Source organism: Hevea brasiliensis, chromosome 17 (assembly GCF_030052815.1).
Source record: "Hevea brasiliensis isolate MT/VB/25A 57/8 chromosome 17, ASM3005281v1, whole genome shotgun sequence".
In the NCBI taxonomy this organism is placed as follows: Eukaryota; Viridiplantae; Streptophyta; class Magnoliopsida; order Malpighiales; family Euphorbiaceae; genus Hevea; species Hevea brasiliensis.
The window spans coordinates 52,601,884-52,628,265 of record NC_079509.1 but is presented as its reverse complement, the minus strand read 5'-3'; the positions used below and the strand labels follow the sequence as shown (position 1 = coordinate 52,628,265).

The following is a 26,382-nucleotide window of genomic DNA, read 5'->3' as shown; positions in this document are numbered from 1 at the left end:
GTTTAAGGAGGACCTGATGAAGGAAAATCCACGTTGGGGCTCCAGGAAGCCGTTGGGCTTGTTGTCAAGAAGCTGGACTTTGAACCCTGTCCATGGCCCAATTTAACTTTACCATCGTGCCCTAGAGAACTAGAGAAAGCTTTGAGGTTGGTAAGGAATAGATGCTCGCGCTTGATTTCGTGAGAAAGCTTCATGATGTAGCACAAATCCGTCGTGTCATGGGAATGGAGACGAATCCTAATATCCTTAATCCATTCAAGAAGAATCCCAAATATTGGTAATCAGTGAGATCTGGAACATGCGTGGCACGCGAAATAAAATCTATATTCAGCAACTGTACCCTCTTGCCGAATGGAAGCCAAATATTCAATGGGATTATCAGTAACAACCACACTATACTACTGCAAGAGAGCTAATGTTAATTGAGACCAAGATAGAAGAGGTTGACGCAGGCAAAGCCAACGAAGTTAATGGAGAGGAGCCCCTTCCATCCTAACAAGAGCTAAATAGTTCTTGAGAGCATCGGTGTTGGCATGCAAGTCAAAATGCTGTTCAGCACGAGCAATCCAGCCCACGGATTTGTGCCATTGAAGGTAGGCATTTCGACCTTCTTCGCTGAAAGTGTTTCGTCATCCAATAACAAATCACGAGGATTGGGTCTTGGGGTAAAAACCGTCTTTGTGGTGGGTTTTTGGATAACTAGAATAGAAGATTCACCCTCTTCGGAAATGGGTTTGCTACGTGACATGGAAATAATGAGAGATTCGAGTTTGGAAAGGCGTTGATCCTAGTCAAGGCGAAAAGGCTCCAATGCTTCTTCTAAAGTACTCATTTTGCAATCCACTTGCTCCATGTTCTTCTCCTCCTGATCGATTCTAGAATCCATTTGTGTTTTGGTTATGAGCTAACGCCGGTAGGTTGGACCAATTTGGTAGAGAAAAGAACAATTATAATAAAAGAGTTCAAAAATGCAGAGTAGAAATGGAAAAAAAAAGCCACACTGAATTGTATATTGACAACTTCTAGAGTTACAGCTTAGCATATCTGATATATCATTCTTACTTGGGTAATCATGAAAAGAAAGAAAAAGATAACAAAATGACCAACAATGGCCCTAAGAAATATCCCCAAGTAGAACACGCTGCCTTTAACTAGAAAAATGGACTCAAAAAGCATGCCTCTTATTTTCATAACTCCCTCTATATATATTGTTTCTCTAGTATAACAAACTCCAGCTCACAACTCACGTGTTCCCTCCTCTTTCTTATTATTTTTTTTCCCTTAAAATCTAAAATAAACCTTGTAGGGTCTTTGTGCTTAGGCTTCGTTTTGAGCTATATTATGACCTCCCTCCAATTGCTACCTATCACTGTCTCTATCCACATGTATTGACTGCAAATATAAATGTAAATATATATGCCCTTTTGGGAAGTCCATGGGAGCTTGGAAGTGTAGACCATATACTTCAGTCCATTTGCATAAGTTAACTATTCTACATCTTCTCAAACATGGTTATATTTGTTCTATGTTGTTTCTTTCTATTGCTATGCTTTGGGATTGTATTTGGCTTGTCCTCAGAATAACCTAGTCATGGATAAAACATGTGAAACGCAGCAGCTGCTAGAACCACCTTAATGTTGCAAGAACACAAAGTGTAGAGAAATAAGTTTTCAACACTTATTAATTCTGAATCAACTATAATCATAATAAACTCTCTCCCAAAATACCTTGAGGACATAGGTATATATTTATAGTATTCGGATTTAGAATTGTAAACAAGAAAATACTGAGCAAATTCTAATTAGAGTTGTAAATAAAACAACACTACTTTCTAAATAATAATAATAAAATCCTAAATAATATGAACTTCCAAATTAACAGAAACCTATAATTCCTAATTCACAATGAAAAATTAATTCAATATAATTGTCAAATTGAATCTTCCTTGACTGTATCATTCTCTCTTGATGGGAGAAAACTTAACCTCAAGTTTTGTAGTGCCGAGGACTTAAAAATTGAATTTGGAGAATAAACAACTTGATCTTCTTGATTGGTAGTAGTCAGATTTAAACAAAGAATTCTATTTTTTTTCATCGCATCCCTTGAAACATCTAAACATAGAAAATCAGTGGCAATTAAAGTTGAAAGGCTCTTCACGTTCAATCTGCTAGGAGCAAAAGAATTAGCTAAATCTTCAATTTCCGTTGTCAAATCAACATTTCGTATTGTCAAAAATTTGTTGATGTGGCAAGTGAGGTGGAGATGATGTGTTAGGTTGCAGGTGATGTGTTAGTGACTGGCGTTTGGCGCAAGATCGGGTGAAACAGAAGTATGCAAAACACCATTGATGTGTTAGCTCAACTGCTGTTCTAGTTCGATTTGAAACTTGACTTGTTGGGTTTGGGCTTATGGGCCATCAGATGGATGTTCCAATAGTAGGAAAGAAGTCACCGATAGATGTTGAGTTGCAAGGGAAGTTCAAATTTCGGAAATTGTCAAGTTTCGATCAGGTTGCGATTTGGGCTAGATTCCAACCTGATTGGATCTCGGCTTCTAGGTGACTTTAGGTGGTGGGATTTGCTCCGGGATGTCACCTATAGGTCGCTTGTGGATTGGCGGTGGTGGTGCTGTGGTACAATGACCAACCGGTGGGGTTTTTTCAATGACAAAACTCTATTTTGTGATGGTCGGGGAGTTTTCTTTTTTCTTTTTATTTTTTTCCCCTTTACTTTTTGCAAGGAAGAAAACAGCAAACGAAGGACTTTGAAACATTAGGTGAAAGGTTAGGCAGCAAGAGGTGGGAAGTGAGAGGTAGTGAGGTTAGGCTTGTTGTGAGGCTTTATATGGTAGCGGGGAGTTTGTTTGTTTAATAGTAAACTAAGGAATGAAAATTTCAAAGCCAAAACACAGGTTGGATTTTCGGGCTCTGATACCATATTGATGTGGAATAAGAAGAGCATAAAGGGTAGAGAAACATATTCTCATCACTTCATTAATTCTCAATATCTATTATAATCATGGTAAATTCTCTCTCAAAATACCTAGAGGACATAGGTATTTATAGTAGTATTTATGATTCTACTAGTATTAGGATTAGGAATTCTAAAAAGGAAAATACTTGGCAAATTCTTATTGGAAATCCAAAAACAACTTAACTTCCTAAATAAAATAAAATACTACTTTCCAATGGTGGAGTTAGACCTTTAACTTTGAAGGGGCCATATTTAAACTTTTTCATGATTATGAATAATAGCAAAATTAAAAAAAAAAAAGCAATAAAACAATTAATTGTTTTGTAATTTATTATTATTACCTTTATTCTATTTTGCTTTATTAATGGAAATTTGATTTTCTAATTATCTTAATTAATTAAAAACACTTTAATTTTCTAATTGTCTTTATTGATTAAAAAGTAATTTCAAAAGAAATTTATAAAAATTTTAACTTGTGGTAAAATTATAGCGAAATTAATAAAAGGTTAAATTTATTTGGGGTAAAGGTATAGCTCGACTATATTTTATATTTTTTTAATTTATGCTTCACCATTGCTACTTCCATAATAATAATAAAATTCTTAATAATATAAATTTCCTAATTAATATAAACATAAAACTTCCAACTTTACAATGAAAAATTAAATCAACATAAATCTTCCGTGACTGCATCACATCTACTCTTGGACCAGCCATTTATAATTTTATTGTCAACCATGGCATCCAGAGTTTAAGGAGTTACCAACTGATACGCTTCCATGAAGTAATTTTATTCACCATAATTCAGTGAAAGAAATGTATCATCTATCAAAACATAATGAATGGTTGAATTTTTGTCCTCCTATTCTTTCTCGTTAGTTGCCACTTTTCTTTAATTGCATTATTTACAAGAACACTCAATAATACTTGTTGTGATGCTGTGATTACAGGTTTTGATCTTATTGCCTTTTAGAAATATAGCACTTCGGGTTGTTAGGAGGCTAATACAACTGACGCCTCAAGCATACAAGGTATTCTGTCTTTTTTATTTGTGACGCATTCTTTTGAACCAGTGCCACCAGCATGATATTGTAGTTTCAAACACTTGATTTAATGCCTAAGATTGCTTGTTTACATTTTATATGACAGATATCTATTTGTGTAACTAGTTTTTGTTAGTCATTAAACCACTGGTGATTTGTCTGTGAATTGTCTGATTCAGCGGAATGTTCAGATTTGCCCTCATATGGAATCTTTATTTATCTTGTAATTTTGTTTTATTTTTTTGGCTGTTTCACTTAAACTGGAACATGTGTTCCTCATCGTCTTGTTTATTTATTGCATATGAGAGAATTCCTAATGGTATAAATAAACTATTTCAACAAGTTATGCTTTTTGTTGAAGTTTCTGAAACACTCATCCCCATTTGCTTTTGCTCAAATTTACTGCACATCAAATGGTTCAGTAAATATAGTCCTATGCTGAATTTCTTGAATGGCTTATTCATATTCTTTTGTTACATTTTGGAAAGTATATTTTCTTTTCGAAAGATATTCAAGTAAAGTTAAATATTTAAATAAGCCAATGACTTTTCAAAGCCTTTGCACACACATATCAAAGTGGTTATGAAGACAAGGACAGCATGCAGTTAAATTATTTTATTTAACAGGTATTATGTGTTGGCTTTTTTTTAGCATAATACTCCATCAATTGTCACATTTGTTTTATGAGCATTATGGTTGTAACTATTTCTCTGTCATTTATCTTTGATTTTCTATTTAGGTGGTTGAGGTTTTGCCAAGAGACTAACAATGAATTCTTCGCTGCCCAACCTGTGCAGAGGCTTCATATTCATTCTTAATGTGTTCTTTAATAATGATACAGTTTGATAGCTTGCAATAAGATTTTCATTGTTAGACTCTTGCTAATAATTTCTTAATGCAAAGTGGTGCCTCTGAAAGTCTGAGTTTTTGAAACCTATGAAATTTGCAGAAGGGTTCAAAGTGCTGGGTTTCTGGTATTGATTTTTTATGAAATCATGATTGGATGGTTTGTCATCTATTTGCATGGGATGCTATGATTGTTGTAGCATGGATTCTTCTTTCTTATAATAAGATTACTCAACATTTGAATGCAATAATGGCTGATCGCACAAATACTGCTGATATTAAATTTTGTGATCATCACTTAAATTCAAACTATGTTTTATATAGGGGACCCATTTCAATTTGTACTGTCTCATTGTTCCTCATCTGAATTTGTGCAAAATTCTTATTTGATTCACAAATGATGACAGAGCATTGAAGGGTCTCAATGTCTCATCCCTCTCACTCCCTCTTTCTTGAGCAACAGTTTTCTATATTTTTACCCTTCTACTCAATTTCACAGGTCAATGTAGAGCATGCTGATCGTTTCTATAATCAGTTTGGAACACGGGATGATGAAGAAATTGTAGATGGTGATGAATTCATGCAAAATGTTGGAAATTCAAAACGTTCGAAGTCTTCAAAACCATGCGACTATAAAGCACTTTTTAGTGGAAATTATGATGATGACTTTATGATAGGCATTAAGTTCACAAGGTAAATTATTGCTCTTATATTTGTGGGCTGTTTCAGATTCGTGTTATAATTTGACCAAGTTGTTAAATGAATTTCAGTGTTCTGATTACTTAAAATGCTTCATTTTTGAGATCTAAATTAAATTAGGGGAGTTTTTGATGCAAAGAGTAAGGTAATTCCTATGGTATCAATTATTTTGCTACAGGATTCAACAGGGTGTTTCTGTAATTTTTGTCAATTTTGAGTGCTAGTGCTATGAGTCTTAAACTCTTAATTTATTTTATTTATTGATAATCCTAGTCATCACAGGTCTCAAATAAATGAGTCTTTTAAGTTATAATCCTAGTCAAATAGAGGAGTCTGGGTCCAAATTTCTCATGGAACAGGAATCCAATTAAAGGTTTGGGGTTATAAATACCCATGCTTGAAAAGCATTATTTCTGTGGCTATTTGTCTTAATTTTGCCTGATTCTTTACCTTATGGTATTTTATTCAGTAAATTATGTTTAACCATGCTTTGGCATTTAAAGCCTTTTAATATGATGAGAACAACCGAAATAACCCTCTTATCTTTTCTCCACTGTGCTTATTTAATAAAGAAGAAACAGATAGAGAATCAATTAGCTTGTAATTCTTCTTTGTACTACTTACTTTTTTCCCCTTTTGTTCTCTTGTAGGAGGAGCATAAAATTATACAGTGATTTCTATTCCTCCGACATGATTGTCGCTTCTCCTCTCAACTTGCATGCTGTAAGTTTGTACCCTATCCTTGAATTTTCTTATCTTTATGTCATGGTTTGTACAATTTTCGAATGTTGATGTAGAATTGGTCTCAAATAGACGTGAATGGCGAAAAAGGATCTATATAGCCGACCCCAGCTAGTTTGGGATTAAGGTTTATTGTTGTTGTTATGTCACAATTCATGCACATTGTTATGGAAAGTCAATCACTATATTATTTCTCTGTATATTCTGTATTCTGTATTCCTATTTAGGATTTCTTATTTAGGATTTCTTCCTAATTAGTAAAACACAATTATAGGAATCAATTATATATATATACCCATGTACAGATTAATTGAAATTAAGGAGAATCATCTCATTCTACACACATTGTTCCTATGGTTTGTTAAGCTTGTGAATTCTTGTTTACTATAGTTATTTTATCGTATGCATTGTTCTTATTGCAATACCTTGTAATTTCGTAGGGCGACTAATTGGTAGGAGGACCAACAATAAATGATATATTTGTGGTACCCATTTTTATAGTGTTCCCCATTTCTAAAGTGGTGGAGACAACACCTTTGTTATTTTGACTAGATTGGTGCCCAAGATTCTGGGGAGAATATTAGGGATTTGGTTTTTGGAATGGACGGGATGAAGCATTTTAGCTCGATGATTTCTTGGTTGCTTACTACGAAAATTGTTGAGATATTGTTAAGGATGATTTACTTGCAAGTCTTTCATTAATTTTTGTCAATTGTGATCAAGAAAAGTTAGATTCCATTTTTTTTTTCTCCTTTTCCTAAAAGGATAGGTCTAGTAATGCTAAGGATTTTTTAACTAGTGCTAGTAGCTTGTTGACTAGTGTCTATAAGATTCTTATCGAGGTTTGAGATTCTTCATAGTAGCTTGTTGACCAGTGTCTATGAGATTCTTGTTGAGGTTTGAGATCTTCATAATGGAATAGCGTGGGAATAGAATAATTATCCAATGTTGAATATTTATTCGAAAATTTGGTTCAAGTTTTATATGGGGCTGTGGAATTGTTATTTCATAGAATATCTATTGTAAATGTCAACTTTTTGTTGAATTTTAAATATGGAATAGTTATTGCATAGAATGAGAATAACTATTCTATGACCATGGATTGTCATTCCATTCCTACTTTGTTTTATTTCATGAATCAAATTAAGCCTAAGTTGTCAAATTGAGAGTTGAATCATAAGATTTGATACAAATTTTCAATATATATGTATAATTATGAAGCCGACTAGGAAGGCTCTTGTGCATAAGGCAAGAAGTGTAGGCCCAAGTCCCCACCATGATTGTTTCTTCTAAAATTATGAATGCATTTATCTATGGGAAAAAATCCTAACCTTTGCCTAAAATTGCAACTATAACCAATTCTTTTGATTTTGTCAATTATATATACAACCTTTGAAATTGGTGTATATTGAAAGCAAGTTTAGAAGGGCATATGCCAAGACTCTTAAATTGCTGGTAACATATATTTTATTAAGAAATGGTTTAAAAAGTCAAAAAAGAAAATAGTATGAAATTTTCAGTGTTCTCACTATCTACTCCTCCCTCCCTCTCTTCAAATATGTTTACGTGAATCTTTTTTTTATCAATATACGTGCCATGTTAGCAAGTTGGGAATTGTGGCATGTGCTCTCCAAATTGGCTACAATTGACACCAACTTGAAAAGTAGTGCATATAGTTGATAAAATAAAAAAGAATTGATTATAAATCACAAAATGAAGTAAAGGTTTGCAAAATTAAGTGATTAAGGTTTAGTTCAATTGTGTAGAGTATTGATGGATAACCACCATGTGAAATGTGCGCTTATTATCTTTTGCTAGAAGTGATAATAAATAGGTAGTCCCTGTATTTTAATGAAACTACATGGTCCCTATATTTTGAAAAATACAATATTTATTTCTTGTAATTTGCTTCCGTTAAACCGTTTAGTCCTCTGTAAATTTTTTCATTAGTCAATACTAGTCAAACTATTATTTAGTCTTCTATTTTAATAAAACTAATCCCTAAATTTTGGAAAAATACATTAGTTAGTCTTTGTAATTTGACTCTGTTCACTATTTAATTCCATAATTATTTTTATACCTAAATTACCCTAATCCTCTTCTTCTTATTTCTCTTTTATCTTCCTTTATCTTTCTCTCTCTCTCTGTCTCTCTCTCTCTCCATGTTTCTTTTCCTCTACACCAATACTCTTCTCCCCCTTATTCTCTCTTTCTTTTCATCTGTTGATAAAAATAATACAAGTTATTTACACAAAAAAGTTAATTAGATTCCTTGAATTTCCAAGTAATTAGGAAAATTATTTCGTGGTAGAGAAAATACAAAAATAATGTCAAAGGAATTGGAATTTAAAAAAAAAATGTAAATTCAGATTTAGTCTTCACATAGCAAAATTTTTATTTTTATCTAAGAATATAGTTTTCAAAAAAATGTACTTTTCAAAATACAGATGTCAACTAATTATTTTCTCTAAAATTGAGGGATTGTATTTTTCAAAATACATGGATCAATTAATTAGTTTCCTTAAATAAAGGGACTAAATAGTTGTTTGAATAGCATTAATAACGGTAAATTTGATGAAGGGACTAAATGGTTTAACCGAAAAAAATATAGGAACTAAATAGTATAATTTTCAAAATACAGGGACCAAATAGTTAGTCTCATTAAAGTACAGAAATTAAATTGTAAATTCCCTAATAAATAACAAAAGATATCCCTGGCATTGACTAACAATACCCTAGTTCTTGAAGGGCCAATGTGATAAACCAGAGGGTTTGTTTTGGACCTTTTCCCTTTTATTGTTTTGTTCCTTTTATTTTATTTTTAGCTAGATGGCATCGAGAGGTAGCGAATTTTTAGTTTAAATAGAGAAACGAAAATGTCAAAGATTATTATACAGTTTAACAATGGTGTACTGTATTTATGTGAAGTTACTAAGGGATGGCGTAATGTGTGATGACTATTTTCGTACCATCATTAATTCTTTACTCAAACGCAGAGGATTGGCAAATGTTTTATGTAATTTTCTTAAGTATCCTATTAATAATATTTTGTCATTGCCAGAGAATTGAGAAGGCCATACTTGACAAGGAAACAGATGTTGATTATCTTTCTTCCATAGAGGTAATAATATTTTTAATTATTTGCTGGTTTTACAAAAATTCCTTTAGATTTTGTCAGCTTGTTTCTTTTAATTCTATCTTTAGAATGCTTAAAGCTAACAGGCACATTATGTTTAATTGGTATGAGCAGGTTCTTGTTATTGATCATGCAGATGTAATAACAATGCAGGTAAGTCAAGAAATTTATTGGTTTAATTGTATGCATTTATGGCTGACAGTGTTGATATCCTTTTTCTCTCCTTCCTCTTTTTGGCAAATAATATCCAGAATTGGAACTTTCTCACTAAGGTTCTCGGACAATTGAACCATATACCTTCTAAGCAACATGGGACTGATATTATGCGAATTAGAAAGTGGTATGTGTACCATCTCTATTAAGCTTTTATAAAGCTTCTTCTTTAGGTTTGATGCTTACCATTGATGTTAGGGCGAATGATAAAGCAAAATTTGAATTTTTTATGCATTTTCAATATTGTCAATTTTTTTCTTTTCAATTTGGCTATGTGATTTGACATTGGCAACAACTATTCCTATGCATGGAGCTGGGATTTAAGGGTGCATGCCTTTGATAAGCTAGCTTTGGTGGCACGCTGATTGGGACTGTAGAAAGAGATGATTCTCCTTAATTTCAATTAATCTGTACATGGGTATATATATACAATTGATTCCTATAATTGTGTTCTACTAATTAGGAAGAAATCCTAAATAAGAAATTCTAAATAGGAATACAGAATACAGAATATACAGAGAAATAATATAGTGATTGACTTTCCATAATAGAAACAAATCATGTTGACTAGGACTTTGATCGACTACTAATCGCCTCTTTGACCGAATTAATGCATTTTTCATTGTAATTGAGTTTGTTTAATCAGTCAAATTAGAACCTACTATTCAGTTAGAATCCTAGTCAACATTGTCATATTGGCACCAACTCAGAAAATACACAAGTCATGACCTTAAACCAACATGCTAGCCCTAGGAGCAATTGTTTCTAATGTTAATACACAACCAAAATTGATACTGTACATAAACTTTAGGATTTTGTTGATCATTCAGTCTTAACGTAATGGGTGCTTGCACAAGTTGGAATTATTTGTCATATCTCCTTGAAATATGTTGATTCATTGGAACTGGTTTTCATGTTAGGTATCTGGATGGAAATGCAAGATTTTATCGGCAAACAATTGTTTTAGGTCATTATGTAAACCCAGGTAATTTATTTCTTGTGTGTTTCTCCTACTACATGCAGGCTTTTGATAGTTTTTCCTACTTAATCACAAAAGCATTTCAATGATGTTACTGTAATTTTCCCCCTTAATTATGCAATTCAAGGAGCTTAAAGAACAGAGTTTGCTTGGTTTAATTGATGACACTTACTGTGAAATCCCATATGTTGATTCATCCTGCTTTTTTCGGAGTAGGCTACAACAATTTTTCTCATACTATGGATTTATGATTATGTGCTTTATTTTAATTATCATCTCTGTGTATTATGCATGCTATGATGCAGTTAGTATGTTGCAAAGTATCTCTGCCCAAATTGATTAATTTATGACTCTTTATGACTATGCTTTCTTGTTCCAGACATTAATGCTTCATTCACTCACCAATGTGCTAACCACCAAGGGAAGGTGCGATTATTACTTCTCTTTTTTTTCTTGTGCTACACATCTGAATTTTAGGAGGCAGTTTCAGGTCCTTTTTCTATGTGGTTCTGCATTGCATTGAGGCTGCATAGGTCTCATTTAAGAGCTGTATGCTCCTGCACCTAGGTGCATTCATTGCAAGTGGAGACAACCTTTCTTTTTTATACCTAGTTTCAAGAGCCATATGCTCCTTCTATTAAGTTTTTAACTCTTGTTAAGATCTTGGTGTTTTCAATTTTTGGGTAGTAGCGATTGAATGCAAAAGTATCCCAACTGTAAGGGAATTGAATTTCTTGTTGTATTGATCAAGTATAATTGATAAAAATTTATATACAATTATTTCTAGCTATTTAGGAAAACAATCCCTAAGATTGAGCTACCCATTTAGGAAAATAGTAAGGACATATATATAGGGTTAGTTGACTTCCAATAACAAAAACTTCATAATTACTGCAGATGATATAACTATTGTGGCTAGTTCAATGTAATTTGTGTGAGCATGGGTAAAAGGAAAAAAAAATGCTACCATCACTACGCACAATTCAATATTAGTTAGTCATATGTACACTGTCCTAAGTAAGTATGCTTTCTTTTCTTTTGTTGTGAAGCTGCAAGAAGTATGAACTCAACTCAACTCAATTCAGCTAAGCTTTTATCCAAAAAATTTGTTAGGGTCGGCTATATGGATTCTCTTTCTCCACTCTAAATGATTTTGGGTTAAATCCTCATAAATGTGTAATGCTTATAGGTCATGTTGTACTACTCTCCTCTAAGTTAGTTTAGGCCTACTACTTCTTTTCTTTTTATCCTCTAACCCAATGTGCTCTACTTGTCTAACTGGAGCGTCCGTATATCTACGCTTCATATGACCAAACCACCTCAATCTCCCTTCTGTCAACTTATCCTCAATTGGCACCCCTCCTACATTTTCTCTAATACTCTCATTATGAACTTTATCTAGTCTAGAATGGTCACTCATCCACCTTAACATTCTTATCTTCGCAACTCTCATCTTAGACATATACGGCTCCTTCATTGCCCAACATTCACGACCATATAACATGGCCGGTCGTATGGCCATACGGTAAAATTTTCCTTTCAACTTATTGGGAATCTTGCGATCACATAAAACTCCTGTGGCATGTCTCCACTTCAATAATCCGGTTTTAATCCTATGACTAACATGGTAAAAAATTGATTTATGCTGAAATTTGAGGCTTTTAGATAGCTAATGAGGGTCTGATCACTTAAATGATCAAAAACCAAAACACAACCAGTACTGCCACACAGGAAACTAAGAATACCCATAACATGCGTTTGCAAATACGTTGAGGAAGGAAGATCTATATGAAGTTATTTATATGTAGGAAATTGAAAGGTTTTGCCTATTTTTGTTGTCATGTAATGTCTTGTTCTTTGCTTTTGCATGTGAAATAGATATGCATCATCCATAAATTTTATTTATCCAAATAATATTGCATTTTCTTTTCCATCATCTTCAAATGTTATGCAAGGATCATTTGTTTGGTGGTGTTGACAGGTAAAGTTAGTTTGCGAGTATAAAGGTGTTCTTTCAAAAGTCTTACTCCAAGTGCGACAGGTATGGTTGCTTGTCTTGTTTGTTTCAATTGTGAAATTAGTTTTGATATGATAAATTAGCCAAATTGATTTATATTGCTGTATTTTTCTCTGTCTGCTTAGGTTGTTAGTTTTGGTTTATAATCCTTATTCCCTGAACGTTCATTTATAATCATTGTTTTGTTTTTCCCTTTTCAAACAATATGCTATAATCCTGGTTGTTAATGTCTGCTTAATGAAGTTTTCAAGAGCAAGGCACATTTAAGCTTCTGGGATGGAACTGTATCTACTCATTTATACTTGCACTATAAATTAATCTTTTGACAAGTAAACTTTAATCTGGAATGATAATTAATTCGAATATTCATAATTGTTCAACTTACGGTTTATTTCTCTTCTTGCTTGACACCTTTTGTGCAAAGAAGGTGCTAACAAGAAGTCTCTGTGTAAAAGTAAAAAAGCCTTGCAATTAGTTGTTTAATTTACATTATTTTGTTCGACCAAAAAAAAAAAAACTGATGTCATTTTGCTGCTTTGACTTCCTGCTAAATTACCATATAACTAGAATGAAAATGTTCTAGTAAAAATATCACCATTGTCAAACAACTACAATTCTTTGCAGTTTAGTGGTAGGGCTAATAATCAAATTTTGGCTATATTTCCTGTGTTTATGAAGAAATTCAGCCTAGTGAATGAATTTCATATAGAACATAGCAGTTAAAACCTTGTATAAATATGATAATATCATTTTAAGTGAACTTTTAAAGCCTTATGTATTGAGATGCAGATTCCAGTCCTTGTGATAAATAATTCAGCTAGGGAGAATAATGGTTGGTGTAGACTATAACTTGTCATTTCGGGTAATTTTTATTGATTAAAGGTTGTGATTTTAGGTCAAGGGAAATTTTGTTATTTACTTTTGAAAAGTATAAATGGGGAGTGTGAATATAAATTAGTGGAGTGCAAATAACACGCCCCAATTATAATCTAGGCTTTAGGAATTTTCTTGCGACTTCCTATAACTTGATATCGTGGTTATCTTTCCCTTGGTCATTAAAATTAGCACCTGCTTTCTACATTGTAAGTAAAATTAATTTGTTGCTTCAAATTCACCCAACATGAAATTTCATTGAAATAAGGTCATGTATGTCACGTTTTGCTCAACTGCTTACTGAATGTTTATCTTTTTTGTCAAAATAAAATATTTTACTGCAATCAGGGAATACAAAACATTGCAATTCAAAACTAAAGTTTATTTCTGCCTCCTTTCCTTCAAAGGATTGATCAGCTAGATTTTTTTCCCAGCTTCTATTCCAAATTTTTGTTATCTAATGACCAAAATGTGCCTTAGTCATTTGTCTTAACAAAATTTGAAACTTGATATTCTTGCATACTGATATTTAATTTTGTTGCTGAACTTTAATTGCAACAATGCTATTTCCTAACGGTGTGACTAGCTTACAGCTTGATGCTAGGACTTCCGAAATTTGAGACAATGAACCATGAAGCCAATAGTTGAGTTCTTGGCTAAATGGTTTTTAGCAGTTACTTAATGTAAGGATGTAAAGTGTGTCCTGGTAGCAGTAATGGCATTAGCAGCAGTACTTAGTATTGGCACGAAAGTACGTTAATATATTTCCAAAAATCATTGCCTTTATTAATCTCATGGCTCTTTCTTTGTAAGAAGGGCCTTATATAACCACTACAAGTCCATAGAGGAGGATGAGATCATGTGTGGATATATAAGCAGGTAGATATCAGAAAATTTTAAATCGAACAAATAATTTATCCGTAAATTACAAGGGACTTCTTTCTCCAATATGTTGTTGTCAAGATTTGCACTTTTAGATATTATATGGATAGGTTGGTAGAGAAATAGATAATTAGTTGAAAAAAATGCTAATATAGCTATGGATTTTTGTCCACCCCTTCTAAGCTCATGTATACATACCCATGTTCACAGTTACCCAATACGCACCCCTTGATAGTACCACAGTCCAGGACGTGTCTAAGATCATAGTAATGCTGCTTGGATTTAGCCATTTAGGTGGTGCACATTTTGGATTTGCCAAAACAGGAGATCCCATTTCTTTCCTTTTTTTTTTTTCAAATTGAATTCATAGAGGGAGAGTGAGAGCAAGAGCCAAGGGGGGCAGTGAGAAAGATATTGAAGATGGATTTTGAGAGAGAGAGAGAGAGAGAGAGAGAGAGGTAATAGGAAAGAACAATAAGAAGGAAAAGTTAGTGACTATTTTTTGGGCTCTCATAATTCTAGTTTGGTGACTTTCTTGTGTAGGCTTATTTAACATTAGGGTTTTTGAAGGTGTTTGTGGGGTTAGGTAGACCAATTTTTAAATTGTTTAAAGAAGACTTTCATTTCAATAACTATTCATTGATATATTTAAAATAATTGTAATTTCCATTCTAATTGAAATTAGATACTTTTCATTATTACGTCTACTATGGTAAGAAGGAAATTATCAAATTAAATGTAAAATCACAAGTTTTTTCTATTTCTACATCTGTTTCTTCCTTCCTTCCATTTCTAAAGTTTCTTAATTTCTTAATAAAAAGGGCTGACGGTATTTTGTCTAAAGAGTAGACACAGGTAACAAGTAAGAGAATACTAAAGATTTGAGCCATAGAATTTCTCAACTCTGATACAAGGTACTTATTAGATGGAAAAAGTACATTAGATCTAATAGAATTATTTAATAAAAAGCCTTACAACCTAAATAGGTATGATTCATTTGTTGCAATCCAAATTAATGTACCAACTAAGCCTATGCCTATGCACTATACACTAAATTAAGTGGTGTATCTCATCCCTATGCCCCTACCTCAACATGAGATGTACCTTGTTTCAGGTAACTATGCACATTCTCATGGAAACTCATGTAGATGTGGATACATCTACATAGGGCCAGCCACGGTGTAGTTCCAAGCCAAAGCTTTACTGGCAGTTTCGATTCCAAGGCTATGGGGACCTAGATTGGACCTAAAGGTCCCCTGGGTTCCAATTTCAGTTTCGACTTGGTCTGATTCAACTTTCGAATTTGATCTGTTAAGGATTAAGGAACCAAGAGTGTGTATCAAATTGACAAGCTGTACGATGAACTAGGCTTGAAATTGGGCTCCCCATTATCAAAATGGCACAAGTTATTTTGATTTGGTTTGCCAACAATTATATGTTCTTTAATTTTCTTGCACACTACAAATGTGGGACTTATTCCCACAAGTGATATTCCAACATACCCCATCAAGTGACAACTAGGACATTCGGTTGACACTTGAAACCTGAAACTGAAATGCAGCGACAACACGGGGAAATTGAACTAAAACTGAAATCGAGCTCTAACCTGCTTTCATACCATGTTAAGGATTATGTATCTAAGAGTGTAAATATCAAATTGGCAGGCTACACACTGAACTAGGCTTGAAACTGGGCTCTTGAAATAGGGTTCCCCATCACCAAAATTGCCTAAGTCATTTTAGTTTGATTTGCTAGTACTTATATGCCTTCTAATTTTCTAGTTCACCACCAAAGTAGGACTTGTTCCCCCAAGTGATATTCCAATGATCAAATCCAATGGTCAAAATTTTCCCTTCTTTTAAGGGAAAAATTCAGTTTTGACCTAAAAACAGACCTGTTTGTTCTGCTCCAGTTCAAGTTGGTTTCTACAAATCCAGGATTGGCTTCGGTAAATTCTGTTTTGACTAGTTTCAGTTCCACGCTGTACCGGTCCGGTTTCAAACCAACTATGGCCACCTCTACATCCACAATACATATAGATACCCATGCTTATGACCACATGTATGCACAATTGCATGCAAACACAAACTGCATGCAATAACAGTTAAGCCTTAATGTCAAACTAGTTGAGGTAAGTTATATGGATATTTTTTCGCCATTCAGCTCTGTTAGACACCAGGTTCACATAAAAAACACAAAAACTGCAGACGTGCAAGAAAAAAATACACACAATTGTACACAACCCACCCATACATCACAGCTAGAGAACATTCACACAATGTATTCATACTGAAGCACATGATGTGCTTATTATATTCTTGAATCTTCAAGGATATTTCTATCACTTCTTCCCAATGGGTAGTGTGGTTCTGTTGTTTATTTAGATGTGTTACTAGTTTGATTTGTTTCTTACTTGGCAAGATAATGAACTTTACACTGATAAGTGGAGTTTGTTTCAGCCTCTGAATTTTTTATTTATACTGTTGCTTTCTATTATAACAGGTTTACGAGCGATTTGATGTAAACTCAGTGGCAAATGTTGATGATGCTCGTCTTGAATATTTCATTAAAATGGTTTGTTTCTCAAGTTGCTCTTTTAGTTTTGTCAATGTAAACTTCTGTGGATAAACTATGTAAGATAGTACATTTTCTTTTGGCCAGTGCATCAATTTCTCATTTTGCTTCACTATAGGCTATAGAAAGGCCTTACAACTTTCCTCGAGTTCAGCAGCAGATTGATTTTCTTATTGATTTTTTTTTTTACTTTAGGCTAGCGAAGGCCTTACAATTTTCTTATTGTAATATTTGCAATAGCAGGCTGTAAGAGTAGATTCAAGTGACTGCTTTGTTTGAATCATCCTATTTATCTCACATGTGATCATTGTATAGAGAGAAACACCTTTAAAGCTATAATACTTGAGTTTGCTTTCTTATTATTATTATTATTATTATTATTATTATTATTTAGCTGAAGGGTGTAAGGATTAAGGAACTTAATGAAGGAAAGGAAAAAAAAAGGGGAGTGAATAGGGTTTATGGACTTTAAAGTTTCTGAGAATGAGTGAAATAAACTTGCTCTCTCATTTGCCATGGTAAAACATTGAGGTGGATTGATGGTTTTCTTGATGCAGGTGTTCCCAAAGATCAAAGATTCTACTCAGGTATTTATTTTATTTTATTTTTATTGCAAACAGAAATAGGAATTTTTTTGTGCAGCTATGCTTTGAGCATCCATCCGTGGAACTTTTGTGCAGGGAGGAATTATGCTATTTATTAGTTCTTACTTCGAATATGTGAGACTTCGCAACTATTTGAAGTCACAGAATGCATCTTTCTGCGTACTAGCAGAGTAAGAAGCTGCCTTTCCATCTTTGATCTAGTTTTTTTTTTTTTCTTCCCTACCAAAAATTGGGCATCTTATCAGAAAACTAAAAACTATTGATCAGAAACAAAAATTCCACTGTTGACTGCAATTCTAATATGTTAACTTTTTTCTTTAGCTACACTGAACCGAGTGACGTATCTCGTGCTCGAGTTTGGTTTTTTGAAGGGAGAAAGAAGATCATGCTTTATACCGAGAGAGTTCATTTCTTCCACAGATATAAGGTTCTCTAAACCTGGTTATTTTATTAAATAGCCAATTACTTTTGCTACATTTCTAAAAGCTTATTCAGATGGTCTTTTCTCGCATGAAAATGTCGTTTACAAATATTACAATCAATCATTTGATATCACATAACAGTAAACCTTATATTTATTTTCCTGGTGAATAGATTCGGGGCATTCAAAACTTGATTATCTATTCTCTTCCGGAGAGGAAGGAGTTCTATCCTGAGGTGAGCACTGTATAGCTCTCAAAAACTGATTAGTTTGCCCATCATTGGCCTGCTGACTATTGAAGTATCTTTTTCCCCCTGACATTTTGGAGTTTTTTCATTTTTGGAATCTTTCCTACTTGTAGGTGGTTAACATGCTTGAAGGGGCCAATAACATGACATGCACTGTACTTTTTTCTCAATTTGATCAAATACGGGTATAAACTCTGTTTTCTTCTTTTTCTTCCCTTTGTTTTTAATTTCCTTTCCCCTTGTTAAGTTTTTCGAAAGAGAATAAAAAGGAGGAAAGGAAGGAGAAGGGAAGAACCACAAAGACTACATCTTTGTTCACTTCACTCTTGCACATTTACATAATATATAGTCCATATTTATAATGAGAAGCGCAAGACATATTTCATAGATTAAGAAAGGATTCGAACTATCTTATATAATGGGATTTTTCTAAGAACTAAGGAAAAATCTCATCCCATAAATTAAGGAGTAATTTTATCCCTTAGATTAAGGAGAATCTCATCAATTCTAATGCCCTTTTTCTTCAGCAACACCAAGAATTCCTTTCAGAGCTTGCTGTTCTTGGAGTCTCCACACTTATCATCTATCCCAAGAATTGCATTATACATCTTATACGCTAGAATCCATTGCTTTTTTAAAGAGCCATAGAGCTCTTTACCCATAATGTCACCAGCCATGAGAATCACACAAGCAGTTCACTGCTTCCTTATTTTTCTTAGCCATGAACCTTTGCACTAATACAATTGAAATAGTGCCATACATATATTGGAGGAAAAAGCCATGAGAATCACTCAAAACAGTTCACCACATTCCTATTTTTCTTAGCCATGAACCTAAGCCTAATATACTTGAAATAGAGGGATACATGTATTGGGGGTAAAAAAAGCCATGGGAATCACACAAACTGTTCACCACATCCATATTTTTCTTATCTATGAACCTTAGCACTAATACACTTGAAATAGTGGAGGAAGGAATCTGCATGTGTATTTATGAGGTACAGAGGTTTTTATGTGGGGTCTTACTTTTTCTCTAATTCACATTTTCATAAATCAGCTATGCATTCTAAATTTCAAGTCCATCAATATGGATTTAGTATTTCAACAAATTTTCTTATAATAATATTTAATAAAAAGCTCAATTTAAATATTATTTTAGATTAATAACCTTCAAATGTACAATTGAGATGAGAATTGGCATGCAATAAATTAAACAATTGATTTGTGAAAATATGAACTACAAAAGAAAGTAGCAGACTAAAAAAGTATGAACTTGCATTTGTGTAATCTGATTTGATTCCTGCTCATATAACTAATGTTCATCAGTGAGGTTAAGACATACTAGTAGTATGGTATTTAGCCAAACTCTGAAAAACTAATTATTTATCATGAGAGAATTGATAATTAGTTTATCAAGCTGCATGTGCATGCCCTTTCCTTCTTGAAGTACCATACTGGTGATGTCAATGAATTAACACATATATTTTATTTCCTGCATGCTTTAGCTGGAAAGAATCGTTGGAACTGCTTCTGCAAGAAGGATGATCAAATCGGAAAAGAATGTCTTTTTATTCTGTTAGAAGACCTGTTCGTTCTCTATAAAGTTTCACTACTGCAACATGGAAAGTCTGGAAGCTCGACGGGCTAACCAAAACCATTTGATTGCTAACAACTCATCTGGCAGAAGAATTGATATAATTAGCTTAGAATGACAAAATTATGATGGTAGCATTCTAAGAGGGATTTTCCCAAAAAAAAAAAAAGTGTGGGTGGGAGGCCAAAGCAGAAGATAAAAGGGCTTTGGTTACTTAGAAACTACTAGTTATTAGTGTTTTATTTTTTTTCTTGGTTTCATTGAATAACTAATAGATTTTATAATTATTAAATTAATAATTTTTTTATTGTTTTATCTAATAATTGTTAGATTACCTAAATAATCAAAATTAATTGATCATTGTAAATTAAATGTTTATAAATTAAAAAATATGTAAGACAAATAGAATGAAGAAAGCATACATTACCGGTAAATGAAGTATATTTATAGAAAAAAAAATCATGAATATTGAGTGTTTGTTTTAGTTTATAAGTTAATTAAATCAATCGACAAACCTCAAAAATAGGTTAGATTTTTATAATAATATTTGAGTTTATAAGCTAAAAAAATTTTAAAAAAAATTGAAAATTAAACTATTTATTTAAGTGTTTATAAGTCATGTGCTAATAAGTTAGTTTAATTAAATATTTTATTTTATTATATTATATTATTTTCATTTAATTTTCATAAGTTTATATATAAATTTTATGCAATATCTTTTTTTATCATATTAATGATAGAAGTAATTATAGATTATTTTTTACTAAACGCATCAATGATTAATCAATTATTTATAAATATTTTAAGTAAACGCATAATTACTTAAAATTTTAAATACTTACAAGTTAATTTTTCATAAAATTAAGTCAATCACTTTCTTATTATAATAAATTTTTTTATTATTTATTATATATTTATTTAATTTAAATGAATACTTCAATTTAAATTGTTCTAAAAAGGCTATTAATAAATGTAATAAATTGCTACGCAACAAATGAATTTATATAATATAGATAAATAGAGTGAATACAATATTATGCAAAGTTATTATATCAATTAGCATTTAAATTATTAGAATATTTTTACACAGAATATATGCTAGTAGTTGGGTAAAATCTCTTTTCAATGTCTTTTTTTGCTATTTTTTATTTAATTTTAAGGAATCTAAACTCAATATCTTATGTCTAAAAATTCAATAATATTAAATTATAATTTATTAATTTTAAAAAAAATATATTTAAAATTCTTTGATGTAATTGTTTAATCTAGAAATCATGTAAAATTATACATAGAAAATACCTTTTTTAATTAAATTTAATTAAAATGTTTTGTAAAATTTTATATGAATTTTTTAATTTCTTATAAAGATTTTCTATGTGTTGACAAAGAATAGAAAAGGCTTTTTAGAATACATATATATATAAAAGGTGCAGGAGGGTACCGATGGAATTAAGAAAAAGCTCGGGGCAAATTTGTCTCTTGGTGGAAAATATATCCTAGGGTTTTGGCGAGGCATCTGATGTATAACTTTGTACATAAAAAAGGGCATCTTCTTACTTTGTTAGGTTTTCTGAAGACTGCCCAAAACACGGACGCTGCAGCCATCCACCATGGGAGTCTTCACCTTCGTGTGCCGCCACTCTGATGGCCAATGGATTGCCAAGCAGCTCTCCGACGGCGACCTCGAGGCCTCCGCTTCATCCACCTTCGAGCTACAGAGGAAGCTCGTCCAGACCTCTCTCTCCGCTGACTCCTCCGGCGGTGTCCAGTCCTCTTTCTCTTTCATCACCCCCTCCTCGGCCGTTTTTCAGGTCTCTCTCTCTCTCTCCTACATTTGTTTAAGATGTTATTAGATAGAAACTGATTCTTTGAATCATATTTAGTGTTTTCTTGGTGAGAATTGTGATTTGTGTTATGCTTGTCTTCCTTTAAAGTTGATTAAGAAATTAATTTGCTGTGAAAAAAATTTATGATATGGATTTCACTATCTGAATATGGTTATTTCTTAAAAAAAAAAAAAAAATCTAAATGCGGTTGTGATGGGGAGCTCAGTATCTGAAGTTAATAACACTCTGTAGACCTAGTTTTGTTTTTCCTTGTTTGATTTTGTAATTGGTGTTTTGATGATTTTGGTTTAGTTGATCGGCTTTCTAGGAACTAAAATTATGACTAATTGGGTTTTTCAGCAGTAACAGTTCTCCATTTTAAGTGTATGGATGAATTTGGTTTTGTCTGATATGATTTGGACTCTATATTGTTCGGCACAGGTGATCATTGGTGGTGGTGGTGGTGGAGGAGCTTTCTTTGGTGGAGGTGGTGGTGCTGCTGCAGCGGCTCCAGCAGGAGGTGCAGCAGCCACAGCTGATGCAGCTGCAGCTGAGGAAAAGAAGGAAGAGCCAGCAGAGGAAAGTGATGATGACATGGGATTCTCTCTATTTGATTAGAAAATATTTCTAGTGAATTGGATTTATATGACGTTAACCATTTTTAAGTAGAGAAACTTTTTGTATTAATTGAAAAATATATATATTTTTGAAGATTTTCAATGCTTTATTTAGCATTTGTCTGTTCACCCAATTTAGCAATTTCAAGTTTTAGAGCTTGTTTGATTCAATTCAACTCTCTACAAAATTTTGCAATTGAATTTTATGTGTTTAGTTTGAATAAAAATTTGGGATTTTAATTCTGTGAAATTAGTTATAATTAAAATCAATTTTTATTAAATTTGAAAATATTTAGAATGAATGGTATAAATTTTATATAATAGTATTTTTTAAATTAAAATGTTCATATAAATCTCTTATCTATAATATATATATATATGAATGACTGATAAATATACCTTTAATATATTTATAAAATATTATTAATAAATAAATGTTTTCAAAAAAAATAATAAATAAATAATAAAATATTAATACTTTAAAAATTATAATTAAATTAAAATTTTTAATAATAAAAAAATTTTCGAACTTTCCTATCTATTTGAGTTCTTTATTAATTTAATTAATTATTTAATATAAAAATTATTAAATAAAATTAGTTTATTTGATATGAAAATATTTTTATATAATTAATTATTTATGATAATTATAGTCTAATTAATCTTAATTTTGGTGTAAATTAATATCAATAACATAAAATTATTTCAAAATAAAAAATTAAACTGAAACTTAATTAAATTCAACTATAATTGCAGAATCGAAAATAAAATTAAATTAAAATTAAAATATTAAAGAATTTAACTGAAATCATATTAAAATCTTAATACATTTTTAGATAGTCTCAAATCATAATTAAAATCACACAATCTTATGACTTATGATCACTTATAAATTTAAATAAGGCATGTTCATAATATGTTTAAAATTTAAAATTATACTAAAATTTGTCATTTTAATTTGAGATTTAAATATCATTAGGATAAGTTGAAATCAAACATTTTTATTTTTTTTTATAAATTGAAATTAAATTATCCAATTTATGATCAAAATAATTTTTTGAAGTAAAAAATTAAAATAATTTTCAAATATCGAAAAAAGTAATTGAAATAGAAATTAAAAAATTTTATGAAGCTTCTAATTTCAGATATGAAAACTGATAATTCTATATTGGAACCAAAATCTATGATCATCCTAATTGAAATAAGTTTTTTTTTTCCCTTAAAATTATCACTGAAAATATTAAAAAGAATGAAGGATTAAAATCATGATATTTTTAAAAAAAAAAGTTGTATTAAACATTATAATAATAATAATAATAAGTACAAAAATTATTGATAATGAGAAAATAAATGAATAATATAGTAATTTTTTTCTTAATTATATTTTACTATCATCTTTTTTATATTTTGGAGAATCAAAATAATAATTATAATATTTACTAATATAACAATTATTTTAAGACCTATATCATCACCAATGGTGCATATAGTTAAATTATTTGATGCTAAATATATTAATATAAATGAAAATTTTTTATTAATACTTTCACAAAATATAATTGTCAAAGATAATCACATTATCATATTTCAAAAAAATTTTATGTTATGGAAGAATTTGATAAGAATAATAAAATAATAGGTATGAAAAATTTTAAATACTTATATATTATATTACACTATTTAAATTTTAATATTAATTATTATAAAATGTTAGTATTTTATTTAAATAATTAATATTTATATTTAATTATTATATATAAATAAAATAATTATAAATTACAAATTATTTGATGTACGCGCAAATCATGTCCGTCAAATACTAGTATTATGAAATATGCGAATTTATGTTATAATTGTTATAAATTTCTTAGGAATAAGATATTTGAATAAAATAGAAAATTATAATTTTTTAATTTACTCTTGAAGATAATTTAGTGAGAATAAATGGATTTCTAATTAACATGAATTATATAAAATTTAATTAAATTATATATTTTAAATTGTGTTTCGTAAGAATTCAATTGAAATGGATTTCAAATTTATGATTGAATTACCATGAATATATTTTACTCTTAATTAAAGTTGGTTTGTATTTTTTTTATACATTTAATTTATTAATTCTAAACAAAGTTACACTATATTTTTTTAAGTGTAACATTTTATTTTTTATATATTATTGTTCATCCTTATCATCATCAATTAGAGTAAATATCACCCGTAATCACTCAATTTTATAAGTATTTAAATAAAAGTTATTAAATTTTAATTTATTTCATAAAACTCACTGAATTTTAATTTAATTTCATAAAATATCAAATTAATTTACTGACTTGTCAACTATTTTATAAATAAAATTAATTTTTATAAAAATATTCATAAAATTAAGTAACCACATGTAGTCATTACTCTTATCAATTATATTTTTCTCAATGATTATTTGTTTTTCTGATAATAAACTTTTTCATTCAATAATCATTTTATTCACAGTTATTCCTATTTTTATATAATTTTATTCACAAAAACTCCTATTTTTATATAATTAGGTTCCATAAGATGCTTTGATTTCTTAATATTAGCAATATAAGAGTAATAATAAAACAGTCTACTTGTAGAAAATATATTCATTTCTAGAATCTATAAACTCTTAATTTTAATTTTAATTTTAATTTGATTGAATATATAAGTTAACTCTTAATTGTATAAAAATAAAAAAAATAGTGGCAGTATAAATTTCATTACACACTTAACTTTTAAAAAATTAAAATTAAAATAACCATGCGAATCCAAGATGAGATAGCGTAAAAAACAATCGCACTAACATAAATTATTGGAGTCAACGTAAATAAATAATAAAAAAATATATAATAAAACAATTTGACTTGTAAAATGACCCAAAACTCAATTCATTTAATCTAAATCCCTAATTTCCCCAAGCCACTATCCCACAGCATCGCAGAACCAAGTTATCTAATCTCAACTCTCTCTCCAAATAATCAGACTTCCTCAGATTATCAATGATGGGTTGCTGCAACCCAATAATCCAATTCTCATTCCCAGGTCTATACGCCTTACACAATTCCCCCAACACTATATTCACCCACTCTGCCAATGGGGCAGGTTAGGAATGACAATGGAACGGGTTAGGGGTGAATATCGCTCCTCTTATTTTTGCCCCACAAGAGTTTGGAGTAGAAGCAAGACATTTCCGGTCAAGGATGTGGGGTGTAACACCCTAATTTTTAAATTTATTATTTTGTGAGTAAATATTGATATTTTATTTTAATTAAATTTTGAGAAATTATTTGAGATTTTTTGGGTTTTAGAAATTGGGTTCGATTTTCGAAAATATAAAACTTTGATGATTTTTAAAAATTAATTTAAAAACCACATGGCAAAACTAAAAATATATTTGGACTCAACGAATTTTTTTGAGTTTTCTAGAATTTTTTTTCGGAATTTTTGGGTCTCGTTTTCGGTCCCAAGGCAGAGTAAAAATTCAAAATTTTGTATCTTGAATCGGACCGGCCGAATCGAACCAGATCGAATCGGACCAGTCGAATCAGACCGGTCCTTTTCTTTTTCTTCTTCTTTCTCCCTCGCGCGCCCGACGTCCCTCCTTCCCCTCCAGTTTTCTCTCTCTTCTCACCTCCCCTCGCCGGCCAGTAGCCACCCCAGCCTCCCCACCTCGCCGACGCGCCGCCCCAGTGCTTCCCCATCGCCGGCCGCCACTTGGAACGCTGGGAAAATGTGCGCGAAGTCACACGACGAGCAACACAACGCCTCTCCTTCCCGGCCGAAATCCAGCCGATCCGGTCACTGTTTGAGCCGGGTCTTGTGTCAAACACCATTTACACCTCGAGAGCTTTCCATAGACACCAAGAACACTAAAATCCATCGAGCGGTTTGTCCAATTTTTGTCTGAAAAGTTTTAGTCAATTTTGACTTTTGGGCTAGATTTCTCGCAAACCGTGAACCCCACAAGAAAACCAAGAGTACTAGAGCGCTCCACTCGTCGAGAGCTTCGCGGCAATATAAATTTTAAATTTTTCAATACCATTTTTCGGTGGGTCCCACGAAACTTCGTAGTGTTTTTTCGA

At 31.5% G+C, this 26,382-nt stretch overlaps 2 protein-coding genes across 7 annotated transcripts in view; both read left to right on the top strand.

The window, feature by feature from the left end:
• LOC110664977 (protein NUCLEOLAR FACTOR 1) overlaps positions 1–20,157 on the top strand; it is a 42,781-nt gene extending 22,624 nt beyond the window's left edge. For 5 of the 6 annotated variants that reach the window (XM_021824892.2, XM_021824893.2, XM_021824894.2 and 2 more), the window contains 16 exons: positions 3,923–4,003; positions 5,361–5,554; positions 6,211–6,283; positions 9,363–9,422; positions 9,552–9,590; positions 9,689–9,777; positions 10,571–10,635; positions 11,009–11,055; positions 12,611–12,670; positions 16,904–16,975; positions 17,533–17,562; positions 17,656–17,750; positions 17,902–18,007; positions 18,175–18,237; positions 18,363–18,434; positions 19,754–20,157. In XM_021824892.2, coding sequence (XP_021680584.2) covers positions 3,923–4,003; positions 5,361–5,554; positions 6,211–6,283; positions 9,363–9,422; positions 9,552–9,590; positions 9,689–9,777; positions 10,571–10,635; positions 11,009–11,055; positions 12,611–12,670; positions 16,904–16,975; positions 17,533–17,562; positions 17,656–17,750; positions 17,902–18,007; positions 18,175–18,237; positions 18,363–18,434; positions 19,754–19,828 — 1,221 coding nt within the window. In that variant the 3' untranslated portion in view covers positions 19,829–20,157. The remainder of the gene's footprint in view (positions 1–3,922; positions 4,004–5,360; positions 5,555–6,210; positions 6,284–9,362; positions 9,423–9,551; positions 9,591–9,688; positions 9,778–10,570; positions 10,636–11,008; positions 11,056–12,610; positions 12,671–16,903; positions 16,976–17,532; positions 17,563–17,655; positions 17,751–17,901; positions 18,008–18,174; positions 18,238–18,362; positions 18,435–19,753) is intronic. The other variant, XM_058140052.1, reaches the window with a different exon arrangement.
• A 1,199-nt stretch (positions 20,158–21,356) lies between these two features.
• Positions 21,357–22,395, top strand: LOC110664976 (60S acidic ribosomal protein P3). The gene is made up of 2 exons (XM_021824891.2): positions 21,357–21,653; positions 22,110–22,395. The coding sequence occupies exons 1-2, from the start codon at positions 21,453–21,455 to the stop codon at positions 22,284–22,286; spliced, it is 378 nt and encodes a 125-aa protein (XP_021680583.2). The 5' UTR covers positions 21,357–21,452; the 3' UTR covers positions 22,287–22,395.
• Positions 22,396–26,382: the final 3,987 nt, after the last annotated feature.

Coding starts and splice junctions, on each gene's coding strand:
- LOC110664976 (XM_021824891.2), top strand. CDS start 21,453: ATGGGAGTCTTCACCTTCGTGTGCCGCCACTCTGATGGCCAATGGATT. Junction 21,654..22,109: donor CCTCCTCGGCCGTTTTTCAG/GTCTCTCTCTCT, acceptor TGTTCGGCACAG/GTGATCATTGGTGGTGGTGG.